The following is a 17,158-nucleotide window of genomic DNA, read 5'->3' on the forward strand; positions in this document are numbered from 1 at the left end:
CTTTTTTGTTTTTATTTGCTTGTTTACTTTTGAAACAGATCTCTGGGGAGGCTGATGGGCAGCTCCTTATTCTCCCAGTTTGCTCCTCAGGGCCCAGTAATAATGTTCTACCTTTTAAAGGAATTTGTGGGAATGGAGACAGTGGCTGTAATCAGTATCTCCAGATTTTAATTTTTCTTAAACTTTGGCTGCTCACCTGTTGCCATGAAGCCAAGTTCATGTTTAAAAAGCTTTGTCCAGAGAAAGCTTATGTGATGCCAGTGGAAAAGTAAACTACTAGAAGATAGTGGCAAGGATTGAAGTTCTGTTGCAAGTGGCATGTGCAGTGTTACATCTCTCTTGAGCAGAAAGCAGACATTTTGTGAGGTGAATTGATGTTGCACGTGTGATCTTGCAGTTTTCAGGGAATAAAGAAATGCTGAAAACAGCACATGCATTTTTCGTCTCTTAACAAAGTTTTAAAATATTTTGGAGACAGCTTACCTTCTTTATAATTGCATAGTGAATGTATGCATGTTCAACACATCAACTGAAACTGCCTATATTCTATTTTTAGTGGATTTCTTAGTAAACAAGGTGTAGCAGGTAGGAATAGAGCAGGGTTCTCAACCTTTGCTTCACCACAGATCCCCTTTAAATACCTTTTGTGGCTACAGACCATCAAGAGTTATTTCAAGATTTAAAGCACAAGACTGCATCAAATATTTATTTCAATTTTCTCATGAAGGGTTTTCAGATTTGGAGAAGGGGAAATAAGTTAATCTGTTCATGCACATACTCCTATTATATCTTGTATTGCAAAGATTTTGTATTAATTTAATAGCATCAACACTATTCTTGCTCAAATGGCCCATTTTATGGTATTTTAACGTGCTGATTCTGAATTTGATGCCCATTTTTACATTAAAATTTGATTAAAAGTTTTTACAGTTCTTCACTCCTCCTCCCTCATTTGTCTGTGTTTAGTCACTGTATAGTTTTGGTTACAGGACCAGGGCCACCACTTGGAGGAACAGCCCTGTTGTGGCCCTAGAGAGGGCTGTTGGGTTAAGAAGATGTCTTTAAGAAAAAAATCACCCAGTTAAAGTTGGTCCCACCAACCATACTAGCACTGAATATACTAGCGTGTCAGGGCGGGGGGGTGTGTCTGTGTGTCTTGAATATGAGAGAAGCATTGAGGGGAGGGGGCTGTGGGAAAAGGAGGTGCGGTGCTTGCCACAGGCCAGACCAAAAGTTTCTAGGCTGGACGTTCCCCACCCCTGCTTTAAGCCTTCTCAGGCCCTCTGTGACAACATCGCTGCCCCCCCAGGGGTCTGCAGGCCACAGGATAAGAACCACTGGAATAGAGTATCTTATTACACTATATTGTTACCCAGTTGACTTGCGTTTGCATGCACAGCCTGCAAAATGTTAAGAAGCCTGCCGTGATAGTTTTGGAAGAATGACGCAATACAAAGAAAATCAACAATACTTTATTGAAGCTATCTAAGGGGAAAATCCCCTTCTGCTTTCATCTTTAAATCCTCAACAGAAGAAAGCTATTTCACCTGGCTCCACACCCGCATAGTAAGGGCAGCTGCAGTATCCTGCAGTCCTAGGATCAAGGGTGTGGTCCTTCCAGTTTTCAGATGTTGCTCTAAATAGAATTGGAATGTTACAACGTGTGTTGCAGTCTCAAACTGCTCAGTAATTTCATTATATTAGCAGGCAAAAAGTCACTGAGGGAATGTGTACTTCAAACATGAGGATGGTTAGACGTGAGGCAGCAGAAATGTTCAAGTCCACCTGTTGTCTACAAAAGCATCCTATGTGTGTGAAGAAGCTTGTAAAAAAAACAAAAAGCTCTTCCACTTTTTCTAGATCAATGAAACAGCCCTGTACTGCTGTATTTTAGAGACAAAATTCAAAATTCTCATTTTTCTCATTACAAAGCATTTAAAAAATCTTTTTAATCAAGCCATGTGAATTGTTGAGCAGCTGTTGAGGGTTTATGAATAAATTGTTCAAAAGATGTAACCCCATAATGTTAATAAAGATGACATTGTTCAGTGGATACAACCAACAGGGCAGTTTTGTGAGCAAAAGCATGAAAATTCTGCTTGAAAAGACTGCAGATAGTCAGTAATTCCTCAAAACCAGATATTTTCCCTGTATGACTTTACAAGTAGCTCAGGATTCTTCTAAGTAATCTCCTGCCACTCCTAAATTAGCTGAATTCTGGTGTTCAAATACATTGTTTTATTTTGATTTATATTTGTTTTCCGCTTTGTAGCCAGAAGACAAAGACACACAAAACCATACTGACGACTCACTTTCAGGTAGTATGACAGCTTTACTGTTCTACATATTTTATTCCTAGATTTTCTTTGGAAGTACTTTATTAAAAACTGCTGTTTTGTCATAACCAGGAACTGCCTGGGTAGCCAATGCTTGTGGAGCTCATTTCATTAGCAGTATCCTTTACAGCTTCCTCTTTGTTCTAAGGGGGTGGTGATCAATAATGCAGAACATACAAAATGCCTAAGTTGGGCTTTCCAAATACATCGAGTACATCAAGTTTTGGAAGAAATTGTAAATAGCTGTCGGGAGGGAGCAGAAGCTGGCAGTAGACTGTGGGGGCTTGTATCATAATTGTATGAGCTTTGCTGGAGGTGGAGTGTGTGTGTATGATATACAGCCCTGTTAATCTAACAGTGGACAGCTGAGAATTCCATGTTAGTAAAGAAGCTTGTCCTATCGTGTAGCATCAGGATCATGCAATTAGGTGGGTAGGTCATCGTTTGCTCATCAGTATCTAACACAGGGTATCTTAGAAAAGCAGGATTTTTTTATAATGCTTTTGATAGTCTGCACTCAGTATAGCACAAGAAGCAGGTTGGTTTAGTTTTGTTTACCTATAACTGTGCCCCGTGTTTTCTTTACCCTTTCTGACCTGCTTCCATTGGATGATAAAACTTACTCTGGCATCCTTGCAAAGCAAAATAAGATGAAATTCAGATAGGGTGCTCTCTGGCCCTTTGAGCTCAGCCAGAACTTTGATTGGATTATGTTCATTTTGCCTTGTTTGTCTAACTAGATCTTGGTAAGAGTGAAGCAAGCAAGTTTTGTCTCACTTCGGCAAGAGTTTAGGGTGCACAAGAACATACATATTTCTCTACAGAACAGCTGCAAGGCCTGTGGAATACCTGTGAGCAAAGATGTCACCAGAACATGTTTCCCGTTAACAGGGAATCTGAGCTTTTGTATGAAGCTAGTGTCTGCAGCAGTGTTGTTGCTGCATGTCTTTACTTGTTGAAAACTTCAGAAGTTGTCTTTGGCCTGCTAAAAAAGCAAGCTGATGAGCAATGTTACAAGAATAACAATATACCTGTTCTTCCCTTAAAACCAAAAAACAGTGCATGCAGAAGCTGCATTCAGCCGAGTTGCTTTTATAAGCTCTAATATACAGAATAAAAAAAAAATCACAATTTGATGGTCTTTCTGGAGTTTTCACACAATCTGACAGTAATTTCTGCAAATTAAAAAACCCACAAAACCAAAAAAAACTAACCTTAACAGATGCTATTGTCTGTATGTGTAGGTGGCACTAAGTACCATATTTACCCTTTGCCAGAGGTACAGTTAAGGTCTCCCAGACCATCACTGATCTAGCACTTGTAAATTGTGTCACTCCTGTTGTTTTTAATCGATCTTCTTATTAATATCAGTTTTCTTATTGTAGTGTCCCTTTTTCAGAGTTTCGTCCCAAGTAGGACCAGTTACTTCCCTATTTCAAGCTGTACACTGAGGCTGGAGGGCAGAAGCTATAGAAAGGGTTCTAGGCTGCATCCATTATCTGCTCTTCTTTGGAGATACCAAATTCTCCCTGCCTTCAAAAAGGAGCACAGAGAGTTAAGGTCTTATCTGCAGCCAAAATGCTTAAACAGTGCCCTACACCACTGCAGTGTTCAAGGTCTTGTTATTAGGGTTCAACTAGAAGTACGACTGGAATTGTCTTCTACATGCTTTTACAGGTTATAAGTATGTAATATATTCTGATAGAAACACATTGTTCACAGTGCTGGGGAGATATTAATTGTTGTGTGTGGGAAACCTCTAAATGGCAATTTTTGGTATTTGATGCAGATTTTGGAACATATCACCACCTACTTCCAGCAACTTGGTATTTTTATTTTTCTCACACATGGAGGAGTATGCACTTTATTCCCTTCTATAATGTACATTTTAAATAGGCTAGGGACAGCTTTTATAGTAAGAGCCCATACAAAGCAAAGGAAAATTTCCACTTTTTCATTGTGTTGAAGTACTAGATGTGTTTGCAGCTGTCATCAAAGATTCTCCTGGTGCAAATATTTCATGTTGTTTTGAAGGCAGCAGCTCAAAAGTGCAAACCCTTTTCCTTCATCCTACAACACATGTATACAAGATGCACATAATGCACACATAATCCTACTGGTGATGTAAGCAGAGGTGATGGCAGATTTGAGGAAGCAGTGTAGTTCCCAAAAACAAAAAAGGGGAATGCCCCAGCTTACACACTGGATTGAATTGCATGCCTTTTCTATAAAAGTACAGATATGGTACTTTCAAAATTACTGTCCTTTTGATTATAGCCCCTGAATCTAGTGAAGGGAGAAGTCACAAGGAAAGGCATTACATGTGACTGTTCTGACTTTTTCAGAAGCGATTCACAGGAATGTAATAGTCTTCAACCCTTTGTGCTTTTAACTTTTTGTTTCCAGTGAAACCACAGCAATAGATCCTAACTTCTCCCCATGTAATGGTTTTCACTGCAGATCTCAAGAAAACCTGCAAGGAAAACGGCACCTGCTCCTTGTGCTTATTCCGTGCACCGACCATCAGCGATATGCTCAATGATGAGGACTTGTTGTACACAGTGAGGCTAAAGCTGGATCCCTGCCACCCAACTGTGAAGAACTGGAGAAATTTAGCAAGCAAGTGGGGGATGACTTATGATGAATTGTGTTTCCTTGAACAGAAGCCCCAAAGTCCCACCTTGGAGTTCTTGCTACGGAATAGTGACCGGACTGTGGAGCAGCTGATTGATCTCTGTAAATTTTATAAGAGAATTGATGTTGTGAAAGTGCTGCTGAAATGGGTGGAGGAGGAATGGCCCAAGAGAGGGAACAGAACTTACCAGAATGACTTCTAGGTCAAAGAAAGTTGTTAGTCCATACGTGTTAAACTCTGGGACTAGCTGCCACTACTAGTACATGGGAAGTTTCCCTTGCAAGAGAGAAAGAGCCCATACTGACGGTTTGTATACTGTGTAAGCTTTATGTACTGTATACACATATATATGTTCTGTGCCTTCTAAAAGTGGACGGAATAATGCAGGTTATGTTCTTGAGTCTATAAATGCCTCCAGTTTATTTGCTGCTGTTTGTAGGCTTCCAAAGCAGAAAAAGCCATACCGCTGGTTTTACTGCAGCAGTTGTGAACCATGCCAGTTGTGTGCTGTTGCTATTGAGAAAGCCACAATTAGAAGGCAAGTCTCCTAGCCTTTCTGGCAGCCCTTCCACAGTTTTATATGTTCTACCTAGTAGAAGATGAGGGGTTATCTTTTTCTTCCTTTTAAAATTTTTTTTAAGCATTATGACACTGTTTTTGGCACCTCAGTGTTCCAAGCAATGGTTTGAATTTGCATGTTACAATTAATTCAGAGGTTCAACATCACATTCAGGCAAATTAAGCTTCAAATCTCTTTTATAAACAAGAATAGATATTAAAATAATTATTTGCATACTACTATGTCATAGGGCATCTATTTACTATAGAAGAAATCATGCAATTCAGACTTACCAGCCCATAACCACTAGGGACCAAAAAAATTAAAATGCTTTATACTTAAAATTACTTTCCAAAGTTATGAAGACAATATGCACTCTGAGTGCACTTACATGTTTGTGTCAAATGCCTCTGGCTTTGCAGTGTGAGGTGACAGCTGATGCCTCACCCACAAGTATATCCTTAGTATTGAGTATAACTTCCCTTTTCACAGGCTATGGTTTTCTTTACAGTCCTATGGGTTGACCTATTTTCTGCCCCACACCAAAGTAGTTGCACACTTGTGTGAAACTTAGCATAAGTTTATGTATTGATTAAAGCCACTGTAATAGGAAATTAACAGGTGAATTCATCTGTGGTCCAGATGGATGGTTATTAAAGCACTTACAGTTGTTTAGACTGATGTTTCTCAAAGAATTTTCATATTCTCTGTTACACTGTTTACATTTTAAATATTTTAGAAATTGGTACTTTTCCTACTATTCTTCTGTGTTCTAATCTTTTTTAAAAAATCCTGAAAAATCAGTCATATAATAAGATGTATAAAGTACTTATAGCTATAATACCACAAACAAGAATTTTGTAACTTAAAAGTACTTCTGGTTGTTACCCTTACTAAAAGCATCTCAGACAATACTAATATGTACATAGGTGTATATACCAAAGAACTGGTGAAGAGTATGTCAAGATATGGGGCAAAACTAGAAGGGGGTACAGGTTGATGCACTGTTTACTTTTCTTGAATAGAAATAACTATGAATTAGTAGCAAAGCTGAGGGAAGTCTAATGCTGTATACTGAGTTTCTTACTGTAAGAGAATGAAAAGAGACCTTTAGTAATACTATGCTATAGATAGTGAGATACGGTTACAGAGAAGCTTGAAGTAGAGGCTAACATTTTCAATGTCAGGCACTAGTTCTGAGGTGACATCAATTAGCTTTATTTTAGTAACTTCAAGAAGCTGAAGATCTAGTTTCAAGGTGAAAAGACTGACCTAAATTTGAGGTTTGACTTATTTTTTTAAAAGCTTGTAGAAGACTGGACTTTGTAATAACTTTTTTTAGCCATTCCTCAAAAAAGCTGCTACTCTTTAGAACAGTAAGTTTTCTAGCCATATTTTTAAAGAGGAAATAGTACTGTTGTATCTTGTTGGGGCTGCTGTTCAAATGTTTCATGTTCTTCTTCTAGGAACAGGAGTTTTCTGATAGATTTCTTTCAACTGTAACTTTTTCAAATAATGTTTTGTCTTTAGTTAGGAGCTCTAGAATCAGCTTTGAGGACTCCTGTGGTGTCTGGGCTGCCTGCTAGTTTGAATTCCTACAGAGGCATCCACTGTGTATGTGCAAATAGCTCATTATGCAGCTTGTCCAACATAATCCCCATACCTTGGGCCCACTATATACATGATTTAGGATCATGTGTCTATGTATTAAGTTGTGCTGAGTGCTGGCATGTATGTCAACAGCTTTTCTCTCCCATAACATACCACAGCTGTAGATGTGTGGTATAGGATGCTCTGCTTTGATAGATCCAGTCCATTAAAGAGCTGGAGCCCTCACCTAAGACTCAATGGGAATGTGAAATGATGCAGCAGCATTTCAGAATCAAGATGTTCAACTGAATCTACCCCTTTTCCTGTTTTCTGGCTAAACAGGACATTTTGAACATTTTGAAGAAATGTTGTTGTCTTGTGGAAATGAGTTCTGATCCCATGAAACTCTTGGAAAGTCAATATCAGCTGCAAGAATTCACATCTGATGGAAATAAAGCTGCTTCTGAGAGTTCATAGATGGATTCTGTATAAATTCACTGAAGGTTGAAAATGTTAGCCTTAAACTTCATCACACACTGGATTACTCATTAGTATACTTGAAATATTTTTTTTTTACTCTTTGTATGGCATGAATTGAGATGTACACACTTTTTAAGTTTTGTATCTGTTTACAAGATATTGGGTCTGAGTGTTCAGTTTATTCTTCTGTCTTCTGTTATAATGTATACTGTTTTTAGAAGAAATACAGATTATCAATATTTGACTTTATTGTATTTGGTTTTATTACATCTAGGAAAACAGCCATTTTCCTTCTCACCAGTTTGTTTGGAACCACTGAACTGTCAACTGGTTGTGCTGTGTAAAAAAACATCTTAAATACAAGATTCATGGCATCTTAAAGCATCTGTGTTTTCAGCAGATACTGCTGTTCAAGTAAGGAAGATGCACTTATCTTTTCCATATGAAAAATGAGTTTTATCATTTTGATAAGATGATGAACAAAGATGTTTACGTAGACATTTGCAGTGGAGTTCTAGAGAGCTATGAAACCGACATTGAGTAAACTCTTCCAGAATTAATAACCAATCTGATAATGAACGTTAGAGAATCCCATGGACACTGAAAAGGCTCTACTAGACTATCAGTTTTGTTCCATTATATCTTTCTCCTATTCCTGTATGAGGCTCTCTTTCCCTTCAGGGATTTCCAGTTCTTTGGCTGCCGTGTCTGTGCCTGCAGGATGGTCACAGTGGCCCCTTCCACCCACTTTAGCTTCTATGAAAATATCCAAACCACTATATTCTTTCTTTCCTGCAGCTCTGTTTAAGACATGGTGAGCCTTATAACCATTCTTCAACAGCAAAGGTACAGTTCTGTGCTCCCAGAGCCCCTAGTTTTGCTGTGAGGCCAACTGTGGGGCATCCCCAACAAAATAGTGACAGTATCCAGTTGCCTTATTCACTGCATGCACTTCCTTTTCTTCTGCGGAGAGGAAAGCAAAAGGGGTTTGGGGCTGTCCTTTGGAAGCCTGCCATAGAGGACAGGGTAGTCAGCATGGCCCTGGGTACTTGTTTGGAAGTAAGTTGTACAGAAACTAAACCATACGTCTTCATGAATCACTACTGAATAATGGAAAGCTGTAGTTCAGTTTGGACAGTGCTTTGTGCAAGAGACTGCATATTCTTCACAGTCTCAAACTGACTGCCTCCCATAATTCCAAGTGAAGCTGTTGGGAAGTGGAAAAAAATGTAAATTTTGCCTTAATGTGGTTTAAGTTGGGTGACTGTTGACTTGTTGCCAGACATATTTGGAAGTTATTTGTCAGGCAGCAGAATTGTTTAAACAAAGTCAAAGAATGTAAATGGCATTTATAACAGTTTAAAGAGCAGCCTACTCCTGTAATTTTTGCAGCATATCATGTCCTGTGTCCATGAAGGAAAAGCAGTTAGTTTTTCATAACTAATTTCAATATATGTTGTAAGTCTTAAGTTTTGGGTTAGTTTTGCACAGTAGGGCAGAGCACCATTAAATGAGGACTTGAGCTTGTTGCCTGTTTTAGTAAAGTGCTTTCCTATGCTGCTGAGTTCAGCTAGTCCTGACTGCATGACTATGATTAGTTGTTAGCTGTAGCTGAGCAGGCAAGGTATGGATCTACTGGTCAGACAGGCTGAATATGGTGAGCACTAAGAAGAATTTATTTGGAAGGGTGGAGTCTGTAGTATTTGTGGGCCTGTATCTTAGCCAAGGACTGGGACTGACTCCATCTTACAAGAAACAGATGGCAAAGAGGAGCTGACATACCTGGGAAAGGCTTGCATGTGCCCTCTGTTGGGGCGAGGGCAACTGAACAGCTGGGCAGACTTACTAGTTGGTTTGATCTCTGTATTTTACCTTTGTAAAATGGTGATTCTTGATTTCAAAGGCAGGTCCGTTGGGGTAAATGTTTATTTGTTATTGTGGTAATGAGTCACATGAGAATCTTAAATGTGAGAAAGATAAAGCAGTGCAAGTCTGTGGAATGGCTGGAAAACAACAGACGTATTATGAGTGAACTAGACCGAGTGGCCCCACTGTAACAACAGGCTGTAGCTGTTGTGAAGAACACCTGCAAGGCCAAGGGGCTGAGAAACTGTGTGCGTTGCAAAAAGTTAAGAAAGCTGAACTGTGGAAAGCAAGATGTTTGCCTAACAGAAGAACGGCGCATGGACACTACAACGGGACCAATCATAGAGGGCAAAAGGGCGCATGGACAAGTAGTTTTAGCCTATTAGCAATTAAGTAGCTGTGCGTGTGCTTTATGGTAGTTTATAAATTGCTGTGTATCCTTTAATAAAGTGGCATTAACTTGATCACACTGATCGCATAAATTGTGTCCAGAACTTCCACATCACCACAAGTCTCATTAGAATGGGATCAGCAAGGTTGGCTTTGGCCTGTTTGAACTCCGACATGAGAGTATTGTTGAGTTGGGCTTGTTCAGGCTTTGTTTGTGGGCCTTCACAGTGCTGTGAAGATGAAGATTAAAATCGGAGAAGAGATGAGAAAGAAGTAGCTTCTGTCAAATAATTGGTGAGAAGTAATGTCTATGGTGTTAACTTTCTCTTTCCTTGAAATAGTTTCCTTGACTGAAAAATCTTATTTACAAGTGCATCTTTCAACTTTTTTTGAGAAAGTTCCAAAACCAAGGACAAATGTGTTAGTAACTTGGGTAATAAATGTGTTCTGTGCATCTGTGTACAGCATGAGGTAGACACACAACTTTATGTATCCATATGAAGGTGCTTTTTTTAAAGTTTGCTTCAAAATTATGCAGTACTTAGTTTGGGAATGCTTTTTGTCTCCAAAAATAACCAGTTTCATGTTGTTGATGACTTAAAACACATTCACACAACTAAAAATTTTCTTAACAGGAATAGCCAGGATATGAATAAGAAAGGGTCAGACAAAACATCATGCTAGCAATAATATCTTGAGACTAAGCTGAGGGGTTTTTTTCATGTTTGTGCACAACATATGTGAGCATCCCATACTCCTCTTAAGCTGCAGTTCATTCACAATCCCATAAAGAGTTTATTAGATTTTTTTTGTCCTAATTTACTTTTGTCTCTACTTTCTCTGAAGCTGAGGTGTTCACCAACTCAAAGGTCTATTAAAAGCCTATTCCCCTCTAACCATCAGAAAACACCTACCATCTTGTGGTGAGAGGTGATACTATAGCCCTCGCATTTCTCCCTTGAAAATGCAGCAACACTGAGGGCAAGTGAGCCCGTCTGTAACTTCAGAGACCCAACAGGGCGATCCAAAGGCAACTGCAATGGGGATGATGGTGTAGCTAAGGTGTGAAGGTCTAGTCCAAAGGATTTGGGGTTTGGTCACAGTCTCTGGTTTGGAGAAGATCGGACAGGTTTTTGTTTTGCACAGATGTGTGGTGTTTCTTGATTTTTATCTCCCTAGATAGGTAGGGACTGAGGTACTATGCTTGTGTAGACCATGGCACAATCATCTATTGGGGGGCAGAGAGGGCAGGCACAGGCACAAGTTTGCTCTAGTATCTATTGCAGTGCAAATGAAGAAGTGATCCTGACTGATTTCAGAATCCTAGAATGTAGTGTCACTGATTTAAAAAAGAAGGGGCAAGTATGTTTTAAGGGTTATATGACCTATAGTAGGTTTTCAAAAGGACCAGTGACTTCTCTGTAACTCATTTGTCCTTTGGCCCTCATACCTAACCTGTATCCCATTTGCTTTTATGCTTCTCGTCAACCTTCTGCTTTAAAAAGCAGGCACTGCAACAAAAAAATAGACTACTTACTAGTTTCTGAAGTAGCAGTAACATTTTAAGCGTTTGAATGGGTAAGCCGTTTAAAAAAAAAGACTTTATTTTGTTCCCTGTGATTTTTAAGATTTGTGCCTTTAGGCTTTAAACTGAAAACTGGAAGATCTGAATGATCACTGGAGCTGAGGATTGAGGTATCAAGGAAGAGGAATGGCAGGCCACTGATTAACTTGTAACTAAGTAATGGCTGAAACAGCTGGGCTGTCAACTGAAATTTCAAGGTTAGTGTACCAGGAAGTGGTGATTCATGTCCACTTTGAATCTAAAGCCTTTCAAAGAAACTCGGGGAACAATATCTGTAAATTCTGTAATGCACAAACAGCTCCACTAAAGCTATGGGAGACACAACAATGTCATGCTTTTGAGATCATAGGAAGTCCTTACACATAACATTTCTGAACAGTACAGTGTGCTAGAGGCTTTACCCCTGTGGCCTTTAGTACTGTATTAACTAGAGGAAGCAATTACAGTTATTCTGGTACCACACAACAACATAAAAATGATTAGCTGAGATTAACTTCCCCTGGGCAAATTTCTTAAGGGGGGCTAGTAGTTTACTTTAACTGTTTCACTGCAAAGCTAGATAATGTGTATATACATCAGCTTTGAGGGAGAAGAAGCAAACTTGTCATAACCCGTATGTTTGATCTGTTACCAGCCTGTTAAGGTCTCTTGATGAGACCTGCAGGGAGCCATTGGGGGTTATTAATACTGAATGGTCCTAGTGGTGCATTGCTGTATAAGCAGTATGTACAGTGGGGAGAAGCTTCTGTTTCTGGACGGGATTTTTCTTGCAGGATATTCAGACAGCTATTTATTAAAATACACTACATACTGCCATGGATCTTGTTGTGGAGGCCCAAAATTGGTGTCATTGACCTAAAAATGAATTGGGCAAATTCATGGTCTGCTTACTCAGTAAGATGGTGCAATTGTGACCTCTGTCTCAGAAAGTCCTAAAAGCTGATGGTCAGCTGAGTGCTGTACTCCGTGCTTGCCTCAGTTCTCACTCTGCTCGTCTAGGCAGCTCATGATGGCCACTAGCTGTAATGGTCGTGGCTACATGGCCCTTTGACTTTATGTGGTACAGCCAGTTTTGTCTCTACCAGACTACAGACGTCTTGTACCAATCTCAAAAGAACATCAGTAATTAGGAAGCTATTGTGGTACTGTATGCACCTGTAAAAGCACACATGTTGCCAGTGGGGCAGCCAACCGTACCCCTGTATTAAAGTCAGCATAACTTTGGGCTTGGGTACCTAGGCTAGGAAGTAAATAAACATATCTGGACATTGAGAAACTGAAAGTGGTCTAAAAAAGAAAAAAACAGTCCATGTTGTGCAAACAGTCTTTGGGATAAGCTGACTAAGCCAGCAGCTGTGCAGATGTCTGCTTTCAAGAGATACAGACAGGGTAAGGGAGTCTGCATGTCAGACAGACAAGTGTCAAGGATCAACCCAAACTGTGACAGGCCCTCTTTGTATAAACTTTGTGTAAACAGGGTAAGTGGGGCAGCGTGCCAAAGAACAATCCAAACTGGGAGTTACAGTATATGGGCAAACTGAGTTAAGGTCTTTGTCTCAAAACAACCACCAGACACCCTTCCCCAATTTTAGTACGCTTGTGCAATGTATTAACATATGTATTAGATTTCCTGTAAATAGGCAGCTACTTCTTGGAAATATATGAATATTCATTTATTTTACTGTATATAAGGAGTGTGCCTTTCTTTTTCAGTGTGCGTGATAGGAGGAATGATCCCCCATGGGTCTGTAACATAGATGTTACATACATCTATTACAATAAAGTAATTCCTGCTTTCTAATGCTAAACTGAGCGTTAGAGAGTTCTTCATCTACAGATTTTGGAAACAGTTTTGTCACCCAGATGGTACATTGGTTTTGACACACAAGGGAGCCACAGGATCGTGAGGACTCCAGCACCACTGAAGGTTTCTTGGGGAGATCCTCCAATCCCCTGATCCAGTGAGTTCAGAGCAAGACCCCTGGGATTTGTTAAGGCATTACTAAAAGATACACCCAGGCAATGCTTTCCTGCTGGAACGGACTGTAAGGGATTTAATGGGGTCTTGATGGAAAATCAACCAGGCTTGTTTGGACGCAGAGTGCCAGCCAGGGTACTGGTTACTGTCGAGTTCGTAACTGTAATTTGTATGTTTTGGTTTTGTTAGATATTGTAGTTTCTGTGCATGTAACTTGTTTGTTCTGTTCTAATATGGAGTCCAGTCAATCATCTAAGGGGTCTGAGGGCGGTATTTTAAAGGAGTCCTCAAGGATGTATATTAAAACATTGGAAAGATGTAAGAAGTGATCCCCTTACCAGGAAACAATTAATTGATTACTGTAATCATTGGTGGTGAACGTACATTTTAGAAGATCAAGAAAAGTGGCCAAAGAATGGGACCTTAAAGTATAATACCATGTTACAATTAATGTTGTTTTGCCAGTGGAATGGGAAAATGGGATGAGATGCCATAGATAAATTTGTTCTTTGCATTATGGGATAATTATGATGTACGTAAGGAATGTGGTTTGATTGTAAGTGAAAGTGGTGTATTGGTACTAGAGGCAGAAAATAAGAAATCTCAGCATTGTTGTTCAGCATGTAGCATCAGCAGGTGATGCAAAGGAGAAATGAGCAGGAAATGGCAGCACAGGGTGAAAGGGGAGTGAACAGAAGGCAAAGGGAGCAGAGGTATAGTGACTGGGATAGTTTCAACAAGGAGGAAGGTTTCAGTCCAGTGGTGGGTAGGACAAGGTGGGGAAATGTTCAGAACATACAAGCCCCTCTCAGGCAAGCGGTAGGAATGGATGGACCTCTTAGGTAAAGGTGCCCTTTTCAGTATCAGATTTAATAAACTGGAAGAAGTCTGCTGGGTCCTGCCTAAGGAAAAGAGAATGGTGCTGGAAAAAGCTCAGGAGGAGGATGAGAGGCTAAATACAAGGGATGGTTCAGATTGTTTTATGCCAGCACAAGAGACAGACTGGAATCTAAATACAGGGGCAGGCAGATTGAAGAATAAACAGTTATCAACAGTTGATACTGTATGAAATAAAATGTGGGATACCCAGACCTAAAAACCTTGCAGAACTATATCAGGTGGTGCAAGGTAAAAGTGAGGACCCCTCTGCCTTTTATGAAAGATTGTGTGAAAACATCATGGAAGGGGACAGATTTGGATCCTGAGGACTAGGCTAATTAAATGACTTTACAAAATAGGCTAGGCTTCTACTTGCTATTAAAGAACAAGAGGTGTGTAGATATCTTAAATTAGACAAGGATCACTGCTGTATCCACATCCCAAACATCACTGATAACCTGCAAGAACAATTAGAATGAGAAAAGTAGCAGAAGATAGGAGAGCAATCAGAGATACAGCAGAAAATATTTGGCTCCACAAAATCCTCCAAGGATTAGGTGGATAGCCTCTAAAAAAATGGTTAGTCACATTGTTGGAAGGAATAATTTATATAGTGATAATTATAGTTGTTATAGGAATCTGCATAGGTTGTGCTAAGAGGACCATTGAGGAAAATATATGGAATTAGCAATCTGCAGTGTCTTAAGGAACTGTTTGTGACTATTTTAAGGATAGTAGCCATGTGCATTTTATGTTATATCATGATTTAGTGTGTCCCTATAATCGCCCAATTTGTAAATAATCTGTGCAAACTGATCAAACAGGATAGGTATTATTATTATTATTATTATTATAAGGATGAGACTCCTGAGAAAATCTTACAAGTCTCCAAGGGGGGATATGTTGTAAAAAAGAAAAAAACAGCCCTTGTGCAAACAGTCTTTGGGATAAGCTGACTAAGCCAGCAGCTGTGCAGATGTCTGCTTTCAAGATATACAGACAGGGTAAGGGAGTCTGCATGTCAGACAGACAAATATCAAGGATCAACCCAAACTGTGACAGGCCCTCTTTGTATAAACTTTGTGTAAACAGGGTAAGTGGGGCTGCGTACCAAAGAACAATCCAAACTGGGAGTTACAGTATATAGGCAAATTGAGTTAAGGTCTTTGCCTCAAAATGACCACCAGACACCCTTCTGCAATTGTGCAATGTATTAACTTATGCATTAGATTTGCTGGAAATAGGCTGTTACTTCTTGGAAATAACATTGAATATTAATTTCTTTTACTGTATATAAGGAGTGTGCCTTTGTGTGCATGTGCCTCCTTGTGATAGGAGGAATGATCTCCCATGCACCTGGTGCCAAATAAACTAACACCTGCTTTCTAATGCTAAACTGAGCGTTAGAGAGTTCTTCATTTACCAGGTTGTGGTAACAGAAGTAACCTCATACAGAAAGTGCTGGATAGGCCTAAAAAGGAAAAGCAGCCTGTTACATAATGATGTTTAGTATTGTGGAGAGGAGGAGAGTTGAACAAAAAGGGATCCGTGAAATGTGTTCATTTGTGCCAAGTTAAGGGGTTTCTCTTTCTTAAGTAGCTCACCATCAGTTGGTGGAAATTTTATAATTGCAGCTGTGTGTAAAATACTGAGCCAAGTAAGTATGACTCGGTATGTTGTTACCCTAACCCTGGGCAATGACTTGCTGCCCTGACAGGTACAGGTTGTAGGATGGGAAGCAAGGACAGGGTCTGCCTAACAAGTCACAGAATCACAGAATCATCTAGGTTGGAAAAGACCTTGAAGATCATCCAGTCCAACCATTAACCTAACACTGACAGTTCCCCACTACACCATATCCCTCAGCGCTATGTTGACCCAACCTCCAGGGATGGGGACTCCACCACCTCCCTGGGCAGCCCATTCCAACGCCTAACAAGCCCTTCTGGAAAGAAATGTTTCCTAATATCCAGTCTAAACGTTTGCTGGTGCGACTTGAGGCCTTTACCTCTTGTCCGATTGCTTGTTACTTCGTTAAAGAGGCTCATCCCCATCTCTCTAAAACCTCCATTCAGGTAGTTGTAGAGGGTGATGAGGTCTCCCCTCAGCCTCCTCGACGTCTCCTTTGAGGAAGCAGGATAGCGTGTAATCACAGACTTTGTGGCACGCCGCTGGAAAGCGGGAGGAACTTGGGGGGGCAGGAGCAGCCAGCCGAAGGGCAGCACGTAGCTAAGGCTGCTAGCGGAGCTGGGGCACTGCTGGAGGGACCCCCGAAGGAAGGGGCTGGCTGTAACGCTGCTGGGGCTGGCACAGTTCGGAGGCAGCCCCGCTGCCGGCAGGGAAGGAGAAAGGCAGATGTAAGATGAGGCATTTACTGCAGGAAGAAGGGAGCAAACATAGCAGCTTCTCTAGCAAGAAATCACAGGCAGGCTCAAAACAGTCCTTGGTTGTGCCTTTCTTTTTCTATCCAATGAAGTGGTGTTTGTTCAGCCACCTGGCTGAATACGTGAGAAGGGGTCAAAGTGCCTGGTCATCAATTTAGTTCAATTTTCCCAGATTTTTGTGGGGGCTTTAACTGTTACTAGCACGGGCTGTGCTGCGGTCAGCAGTTTACAACTGAAGGGTGCTACAATTACACAGGTGCTTGTACCCAACTCTATCCAACCCGGTTATGCTGACAACACACTGAGCGAGCAAAATATCTGCCTAAACTGTTCCTTGTCACTATTAGACTCGGTCACACAGATACAGAGGCTCAATGTAAAACGGTGCTTAAACAGCCCCGCGGTGTCAGGCGCCTTGCCGGGCGAGCAGAGCGCAGTCACGCCGGCCCCGGGCGGAAGGTGCCGGCCGCTGCCTG

At 40.5% G+C, this 17,158-nt stretch overlaps 1 protein-coding gene across 1 annotated transcript in view; it reads left to right on the plus strand.

Moving 5' to 3' along the window:
* Positions 1-9,933, plus strand: part of EDARADD (EDAR associated death domain) — a 27,235-nt gene extending 17,302 nt beyond the window's left edge. The window contains exons 5-6 of the mRNA XM_026845599.1: positions 2,273-2,318; positions 4,797-9,933. Of these exons, the coding sequence (XP_026701400.1) occupies positions 2,273-2,318; positions 4,797-5,173 (423 nt within the window). The 3' untranslated portion in view covers positions 5,174-9,933. The remainder of the gene's footprint in view (positions 1-2,272; positions 2,319-4,796) is intronic.
* The last annotated feature ends 7,225 nt before the right edge of the window (positions 9,934-17,158 follow it).

Source organism: Athene cunicularia (genome assembly GCF_003259725.1).
Source record: "Athene cunicularia isolate RWA chromosome 3 unlocalized genomic scaffold, athCun1 chr3_part1, whole genome shotgun sequence".
Classification (NCBI taxonomy): Eukaryota; Metazoa; Chordata; class Aves; order Strigiformes; family Strigidae; genus Athene; species Athene cunicularia.